Below are 9,249 nucleotides of genomic sequence, written 5' to 3'. Positions count from 1 at the left end.
CTCTTCTCTTCTCTTCTCTTCTCTTCTCTTCTCTTCTCTTCTCTTCTCTTCTCTTCTCTTCTCTTCTCTTCTCTTCTCTTCTCTTCTCTTCTCTTCTCTTCTCTTCTCTTCTCTTCTCTTCTCTTCTCTTCTCTTCTCTTCTCTTCTCTTCTCTTCTCTTCTCTTCTCTTCTCTTCTCTTCTCTTCTCTTCTCTTCTCTTCTCTTCTCTTCTCTTCTCTTCTCTTCTCTTCTCTTCTCTTCTCTTCTCTTCTCTTCTCTTCTCTTCTCTTCTCTTCTCTTCTCTTCTCTTCTCTTCTCTTCTCTTCTCTTCTCTTCTCTTCTCTTCTCTTCTCTTCTCTTCTCTTCTCTTCTCTTCTCTTCTCTTCTCTTCTCTTCTCTTCTCTTCTCTTCTCTTCTCTTCTCTTCTCTTCTCTTCTCTTCTCTTCTCTTCTCTTCTCTTCTCTTCTCTTCTCTTCTCTTCTCTTCTCTTCTCTTCTCTTCTCTTCTCTTCTCTTCTCTTCTCTTCTCTTCTCTTCTCTTCTCTTCTCTTCTCTTCTCTTCTCTTCTCTTCTCTTCTCTTCTCTTCTCTTCTCTTCTCTTCTCTTCTCTTCTCTTCTCTTCTCTTCTCTTCTCTTCTCTTCTCTTCTCTTCTCTTCTCTTCTCTTCTCTTCTCTTCTCTTCTCTTCTCTTCTCTTCTCTTCTCTTCTCTTCTCTTCTCTTCTCTTCTCTTCTCTTCTCTTCTCTTCTCTTCTCTTCTCTTCTCTTCTCTTCTCTTCTCTTCTCTTCTCTTCTCTTCTCTTCTCTTCTCTTCTCTTCTCTTCTCTTCTCTTCTCTTCTCTTCTCTTCTCTTCTCTTCTCTTCTCTTCTCTTCTCTTCTCTTCTCTTCTCTTCTCTTCTCTTCTCTTCTCTTCTCTTCTCTTCTCTTCTCTTCTCTTCTCTTCTCTTCTCTTCTCTTCTCTTCTCTTCTCTTCTCTTCTCTTCTCTTCTCTTCTCTTCTCTTCTCTTCTCTTCTCTTCTCTTAAGAGACAGTCTCTTCTCTTCTCTTCTCTTCTCTTCTCTTCTCTTCTCTTCTCTTCTCTTCTCTCTCTCTCTCTTTTTTTTTTTTTCCATAGAAGTTGCTATAGCTGGCTTTGCTTCCCTGGAAAACAGTTAGTCTCTTTTAAATAATACCTCATGAAGGAGCATATGCACAGAAGGACACAGTGCCTGTGTTAAATGCATACTGAGGTTTCTCATGCCTAGTCCTGGAATGGGAGAAATCCCACAGTTTTATTTCACTTGCATCTCACATGCATATGTATGTCTGTGATGAGTACAAACAAGAACATTCAAAATCAGTTCAAGTCTCCAGGATTACTGAGTTACTTTTTTATGACTGTATAATGAGGATATGAATATCTTACACCAGGGGAGACAGCTGAGCCCATGGAAGTAGGAAGGCCTGCAACAACTGCAACTAAACTCATTGTGCTTATTACAACTAAACTTTGGGCTTGGTGGAGTGCTATTTCTGGAATCTGCTGATTCAGCCGAAATTCAGGGGTGAGTTGGAGGTCCCATGTTGTCAGGAATATCAAGGAAAATCTGCCCCATTCCCAGTCAGCCCAACCAGTCTGCCCCCAGATAATTTGCTCGGTAAACCCCTGAGGACCTGAGAATTTGGAAGCCCCACAAACTCTTCTCACCAAGATCAAGTCCAAGCCAAACCCAAGCCTCTGAGACTGGCCAAAGCCCAAGCAGCCCCAGGCTTCTAGCTTGTAGCACTCACAGAAAGCCCAGCAGATGGGCTGACCTCAATCTAGGCTCCATAACTTTGACTTGCAGAGAAATTTGAAAGTGTCGTTTATTTTAAATCAGAGAAACAACAGATTTTAAGTTATGAATGACTTCTTATAAGCAAAATTACATTTCCTCATCCAGTTGCAAGCAGAACTTGAAGAGCTTGGGAATTTTAGACCTTGCTGCCACATTTCTTCAAAAACATTGTAAAGGTTCACCAGATGATACTTGAGGTCCTTTCCAACCTGGTGTTCTATGTTTCTATGATTATCTGCTCCCAAATCTTGGACAGGCAGGAAGAAATAAAATATGTTTTTCTATATCTGCGCAGGACCATCTTTTGTGACAACATAGATCATGATTAACATTCTACTTTACAGAGTTTCTGGTGAATAAATACGCCATCACACTTTTTTTTTTTTTTTAATATCCAAATTTTGAAAAGTTTCCATTGAGAAATCTAAAGTTTTAAATAATATTCCAGTACAAAAATATAGTCCTTGAGATAAAATCTTCCATATTACTATCTCCAAATAAATAAAATTATATCAGACATATTTAAATGAATCAGTACAAGAAAAATACAGAACTTCTCAAAATCAGTGAGTTGAAGTTAAATCAGTGCAATAGAGTTAGTCACATTTCCTGGAGCTTCTGGTAACTTGCAGCTAAATAGCCTGGTCTCCTGGTAACTTCAGTGCGCAACAATAATTACCAACAATTAATCATCAATCCCCTAGTTCAGAAAAGTGCTTCATCATTTGCTTATCTTTAAGCATGTCGATTTGCTATCTGGTTTTAGATATGCTTAGAAGAAGCCAATATGAATATGTTTTCCTGAGTACAGAAAATTCCCCATATTGGTGCTTGAATCTCCATGCCAAATAGACAAGATGATGAGACTAATCCTAAAACATCCTTCTCTCAGTATAGCACCAGATGGAAACCTGGGTACCGTATCATGTCATTTCAGGATTTCCATATGGAAACTGCTTAAACATTTCCTCGTTCTGTATTTTCAGGTCAACAAACATATAACAGACAGATTTTTAAGACAAAGTCATTTCTTATACAGTAGTAGGAGGTATAAATACTTTGATTGGTGTTTCTTTATAAATAATTATTTAAAATACTTAAATATTAATAAATAAATGTATAAAAACTCAATAAAAGAATTGAAATTGAAAAATGTGCATCATAAAATTTGCACAGTAACTCAGTACAAAAGGTCATATGATGTCATTAGCATTTGCACCTCCTCTGAGACTGGCTTCTTTTCCTTTTGAGAGAAGTTGAAGTCTCCACCAGTTTTTGTAAGACACTGAACAGCTCATTCACAGCTTTGCGTTGAATTTTCAAGTCACTCATCTGTTACAAGTAAGAAATAAACAGAATGAAGGTTATGTTAAGGCCTATAATTTGCTGATCACATCCTACAGGCTACACTGATACCAGAGTAAACCAGATGGACATCTGCAGTTTCCAATTACTCTACTACCTAATTCCTACAACAAAGAGCCACTTTGCCACAGGTTTTTGTTTTCCACTTTCTGTGTTACTTTGCAATGTGCCAGACATATTCTGTGAAATGGAGCTACTTCTGTGAAGCAGAGTTATTATGATGATATATGAATTATCCACAAGCAGCTAACTCCACCGAGGTATTGGCTGTGGACCTCTGAAGAGGTAGGTGGTTCATGCCATTGTCACTTGTTCAATAAGCCAAGCGCCTCCAACGCCCATAGAGACATGCCGTAGCCAGGCACAATTTTTCCACCCAATTTCTAAACCACAAACAGCTGTGTCAGTGGCAGGTCTGGTGGGCAGATGACATGGCAGCACTGCCAACACCTCTGTGCCAGACTCTAGCAAGACTCAGAGAGGGCGGCCCCTGCACTGACATGCCACACCGCAGATGTGCAGCTGGAAACTTTAGGCTGTCCAGCGTGAACTGAGCCAGACAGGGGTTACCAAATGGGTTACTAAAGCATTATTGGCTTGAGTCATACTCAGATCTCAACTGGAAAATATAGTGTCATGAGCCTTGGAGGCAGAAAGGTCATCTTACCTGAAGCTTTGTCAGGTCCATGAGGTCATTCATCTTCTTTAAGCCATCAGGAAGGCTTCTTTTCAGAGTATAGAGCTCCTCAGAGATGTGCCTGACATGTGCCTTTGACGTGTCGGTCTTTTCAAGCATTTCCAAGTACATGGAAACAATCTGGCTCAGGATGATCCTTTTTTCATTTCTCTGTTGAAAAATATGGTCAGAAAGAAAGATCTGTGAGTGCCCATCAGCAGGAAAATGAACAAAGCTAAAATGCAGTACACAGGGATTCTCACTGCCGCTTGAAACAGGGTCATAAAGAAGATGCTGCAACTCATGTCCTGGGCTTGGCTGTACCTCAGGATCAGTTCATGGTGCAGTATAAAGCACCTTGATCCTTATGGGAAGCATTTTTCTGAAAATTCTCTTCTCATTTCCAAGCTGCCAAAGAGGCCTCTGCTCATGTTAATTCTACTGCAGCTGGTTGGGAGCTGCTTTGTACTGAAATTGCCCTGCAAAGCACCTGAGATACTTTGTCATATCTGGTTCTGACTCACCTCTGTCCAATTTATCAGTTTGTCCGTAAAAATAGGTCCACCATCAGCCACGTCTGAATGACTTGAGTTCTGCAACAAAGAACATACCTGTCATAAAAATAATACTTATCACAAGGCAAATTTCCGTTCTCTATTCAAATGAGCAGTAAAAACTAGAGAGTTGTGATTTTTGCACCACTGGCCTATAACTATTACAATGCTTTTGCTTCTCTAAGCAACAAATCACATTGGATGACTGCCTAGTACCAGAAATGTCATTAGTCTGCTTTTCAATGTCTTCTCCCACTATTACTCATCTGAATAGAGACATTTAACACCATGTATTTTACTAAAAGCTCCTTGCAAGTTTTGGTATTGACAGCTGAAAATTAACGTCCATAAGCGTAGCAACTGGCTAGAAAATTGTCATATCCGACCTTGGCATGTATTTTGGTAAGTCAAAGTCCACCGGTATGTAGGCTGTGGCCTTGAATTTATCGAGTCTTAGTAAAATCTCATATAGAACAAGAACAAATTAACTTTACTATAAAACTACAGTTTGTAGTAAACTACTGGAGAAAAGCCCAGTAGCCCACACTCAGGTGTGGAGACATACAAATCTACTGGGCTACTGAGAGGCTCACAGGGGCAGAGTTTAACCATCAGATGTTAGCCACACACTGTGGCAGATTCTAGGAAACAAAGAGCAATACAATTCTCCTACCAAGGAAAGGTAAACTGAATCATTTCCTCTTCTGTGTCTTTTTTTTATTTTTTTTGTATACAACAGTCACTGTTTCCTTTTTTGTCTGCTCAGTAATTTAAATACAGTGAGTGCAAAGGGAAAACTTGCAGACTGACAGAAACCTCGTAGGCTGATTGGCTCCCCATGCTGAGCACATTGCCAAACCTTGTTTTGCTGTTCTTCAGAAAGTGGGGAGCACCTGCTGTGGACCAGAGTTTTAATGTCAGTGCAAGAAACTCCTCATGGCTCAGGATCTCTCCAACAGAGTTACTAAATTCTAGTGACAATCTCTCCGATCTATGCTAATGACAAATTTATATAATGCCAATTTTACAGCCAGTTTCCTATCAATCTACAAATGCTGAAGTATCTCACTAGGCTTCTTTGTGTGATACTTCAAGGTGGTTCTTTGGCTGCTAAATTTCAACTTTCGTATACACAAAATTCTGACAAAATCAGAGCTGAAAATAGGAGCAGACCTGCAGTTGCCTTCATACATTTAAAGAAAAAAAATATTACTGAAAGTAAAAACTGTTAATTAGAAGTGACTCTATTGTAGATCTGTTATCTAATCCCAGCTGAAGTCCACTGTGAACTACTTTAATGCCTTCTAAATGAAGATAGGTAAATTAACATTACAGTTATCAAGTTATCAATATTTTGTCTGAAAAGAAGTAGTATCATGCTGGATAACATTCCCATGCCAGATCATAGTCACAGATACGGAAACAGAATGGCTGGAGCATGAAAAGAATAAGCAGTAGGAACCACCTTTGGGCAACACACCACTTCTACTAAGTACCAGATGCATTTCCTAAAGCAAAACTTCTCCATTTTGTTTATATTGCTAACTAATACTAAATCCCCAATTACCATTACTAACCTAAAAAAAGGAAAAAAAGTGTCAGTAAATTACATCTGAATAGAATTGAATCAAGATTCATTCATTCATCATAAATTGCATTAAGATTTCTTGTTATAAGACATTCCATGTAATCAAAAGCTGAATGGAGCTAGGAGAAGCTCTTGTGAAAGGAAGAGTGACCCTGAAATAAATGCAAACTGCTACATTAACTATGACTACTAAAAGACTGGATCATGTTAGCAAAACCAAATCAATTGTCCATATTCTTGTTTAAAAAATGGTATAACTAAAAAATTTGTTCCATGGTTACCCTCTATTGGTACACCTTGAGTATGTCAAGTAGTGCCAAAGTCTGGACTAAATCTAAAGCACAGGCAGAAGAGGAGAAGTGCAGTAGAAGACCATACTTACAAAGTCAGCTTTCAGTTGGTCTATATCATTTTGAAGTTGAGCAAGAATTAAGCTATCTCCAAAACGTCCAAAATAAATCATGATGACAGACAGAACAAACAAGCTGTAGGTCTGGCAAGTCATTTTCTTGGCAATGGTTCAGTGAAAATGCTCTGATAGAGAAGTTCTGGGAGATGTCAGTTCTAAAAGCAGTGAGCTTCAATTTTTAATAGTTAAATCTTCTATTAGAAGAAAGTAGACGAATGAACTTCATCTGTCTGTCAGTGGTATTTATACCTGATCTTGAAATTTTTTATTTCGTCATCACAGGCTGCGTATATTTAGACAAGATAGTGTTAGATAAGAATGCTTCGTTTTTGGCTGATCAAGGGAATCCCTCGAAAGCATCTCTCTTAAAGCATGGTCCTGGAAAAATTTTCAGTGGTTCGTCAATGGGTAACATTTACGTGTCAGGTTCTGAAGTTTCTTTTCACACAGTTGGGGAAAAGGGGGAAATTATGATACTGAATGAGGAGTATGCATTGTGGCTCAAGCATATTCTTACACGTTATCTGAAAAAAAATCATATCATGTGGTTAAAGGGTCAGTATAACAGTCAACTCATTTCTGGTATTCTGTTAAAGTAACCACTGAGATTGCCATGTCATTTTTCAGAGTCACTTAGAGATCTGAACATTCTCCCTACTGCTGTCCTTTTGTGAAACACTATTTGCATTCTTTCCATGGTCTGAAGTGCATTTCTGCTGTTTCTCATTCTTCACTTCTGGATTTAAAATAGACTCAGGGAAAATGAGTTTCCAGCATGGATGCAATGATGCATTATATTAAAGTCCTCTATGGTTGTCTACTATCCACAGAGTGGAGTATTTAGTACTCAAGACACTAATTTCTGCTTGGCAATAATTTTAGTTCCCTACCTGCCCATTCATTTACACTTATATGTGCAGAGTATGAAAACAGAAAAACATGGATGAAAAAAAGCACAGTTGAAGAAGACAGACAGGATGGTCTTCAAATGCATACAGACCCCTGAAACAACTGTATTGAGAGTTAGCTGGGGAAAAGGTTTTCGTATAGGAACTAACACTGCTTTGTTGGATATAATGGAAAAAGAGCTTGCTGTGAAGAGTCTTATGAAGAAATCAGAGTAATTTTAGGCTGTAGTATGTGAATGCAGGGTAGGTAGGAGCCTACAAGAGAAAGAAAGAAGAAGCCCATAGGGAAAAATAAAAGGAAGAGGATCAGAAAGAGGGCTCAATTCACACAGGCTGCAGTGGAGGAAGTCTGTAGCTCATCAGAAACAGATGAGAATTAAACTGGCCCCCTGAAGTTATGATTTGAGCTCTCCAGCACAGTCCCAGGTACTCCATGCAAGAAGCTGTCCCCTTCCCCAGCAGCACCTCCTATCTCAGCAAATGACCACTAATGCCATCAAACATATTTTGTCTGCAGCTTGAAGAGGACCACCATCTGTGTAATATATCTAGTGTACTACTACCATTGCAAACAGGGAACTGCCCTTTTGCAGAGACAAGAACCAAATTTCACAAGCAACCACAGGCCCAAAAGCTGCATGCTAAAACTCCCTGTGAATAGCAGCATAGACAGATGGCACACGTCTCACAACAGGTGCAGTACTGCACAAAAATTAGGGATGTAATCTGCTTGGTGTAGTAGTACTATGCAATGTTCATCTTGGTTTTAGTTTAGGAAATTAAAACTGGTTAAGAAATAACTTGATGGCTGGAAGCGTTGACATGGAATTGTGGTGATAATGCTATTCAAGGATGCTTCAAAGCACTGTAAAAAAATACAAAGGCATCATGCCTGCCCACAACAGAGGGATTGGACTAGGTGACCTTCAAAGGTCCCTTCCAAATCAAACCATTCTGATTCTATGATTCTACGCTAGAAATTAAAATAATAGAATCGTAGAATCATTTAGGTTTGAAAAGATCCTTAAGATCATCGAGTCCAACCATTATCCTAACACTAAGTCCACCACTAAACCATGTTCCTAAACATCATATCTACACATCTTTTAAATACCTCCAGGGATGGGGACAAAATGGAGATCCCACCAAGATATAAATTGGAGTCACAATTCAAAGTGGACTCACAAATGTCAGCACACTGAACAAACCTATTGGTAATGTTGAAACATCTGGATAGTTTTGCAAGGAAAGCATAGTCAAATGGCATGTGGTGGCACAGCTAAATGTAGTTTTATACATACAGGAAAACCAAGCATATTTTATAAGGTGGGAGACACGTCCCATGCTGAGGCATGTCAACTGGTCATGAACCTGTGGAACAATTCTTTGGCAAAGTGTTGGAAGATGCCAAGTGGCAGAAGGAAAATTATTCCTGTTACATATGGCACTCTTTACAGTGTCAGAAACATGCAACTGTAAGATGGACTGGGTTATCAAGTCAAATTTTTACTACTATGGGTCCTAATTTGAGCAGTGCTTTTCTGTTGAGTTACCAGGGTGTGCAAAGAAAAGTGGCAAGTAAGGAGTTTGGGAGAGATTCTTTACAAAAACAGCTCAGTCTTCTTAACGTGTTGAGAACAAATCACAACACAACTGGACACAACTAATTGCTGTAATTATCCAGCCAGGCAGAAGATATAATTCCAGGAGTTGAAAGATTAAGTCAGTAACGCTGCCCTCCTCTGCAGAGAAATATCCATCCAGAGTGACTGTGCTGTGTTAAGCTGCCTTGTTAAACCCCAGACATGCCTCTCATCCACAGCAGGATGTACTTTTCAGGTGGCCTCCGTTTGGTCTCCCATTACTACTAAAGTTTTAAGAATAACAGGAGGATGAAATATCAGAAAGAGGATTTTTCCAACTCACATCTTGTAGATACTGGTTAAAGTTTTGG

General features: G+C 39.2%; 1 protein-coding gene across 1 annotated transcript; it reads right to left on the bottom strand.

Annotated features, from left to right (window-relative positions):
• Nucleotides 1-2,962: 2,962 nt before the first annotated feature.
• On the bottom strand, nt 2,963-6,483 carry IFNG (interferon gamma). The gene is made up of 4 exons (XM_026868093.1): nt 6,361-6,483; nt 4,361-4,429; nt 3,828-4,007; nt 2,963-3,127 (listed from the first exon to the last, which is right to left on the bottom strand). Exons 1-4 carry the CDS (start codon nt 6,481-6,483, stop codon nt 3,002-3,004), a joined length of 498 nt encoding a protein of 165 aa, XP_026723894.1. The 3' UTR covers nt 2,963-3,001.
• Nucleotides 6,484-9,249: the final 2,766 nt, after the last annotated feature.

The sequence above is a fragment of the Athene cunicularia genome (assembly GCF_003259725.1).
Source record: "Athene cunicularia isolate RWA chromosome 1 unlocalized genomic scaffold, athCun1 chr1_part2, whole genome shotgun sequence".
Lineage (NCBI taxonomy): Eukaryota > Metazoa > Chordata > Aves > Strigiformes > Strigidae > Athene > Athene cunicularia.
The sequence above is the reverse complement of the archived record's forward strand: the minus strand, read 5'-3'. Positions and strand labels throughout refer to the sequence as shown.

Excerpts from the sequence above, each read along its gene's own strand:
- IFNG (XM_026868093.1), bottom strand. The coding sequence starts at position 6,483 with ATGACTTGCCAGACCTACAGCTTGTTTGTTCTGTCTGTCATCATGATT. Across the intron at positions 4,430-6,360 it reads ACCAACTGAAAGCTGACTTT|AACTCAAGTCATTCAGACGT; the intron begins GTAAGTATGGTC and ends TCTTTGTTGCAG. Across the intron at positions 3,128-3,827 it reads TGGACCTGACAAAGCTTCAG|ATGAGTGACTTGAAAATTCA; the intron begins GTAAGATGACCT and ends TACTTGTAACAG.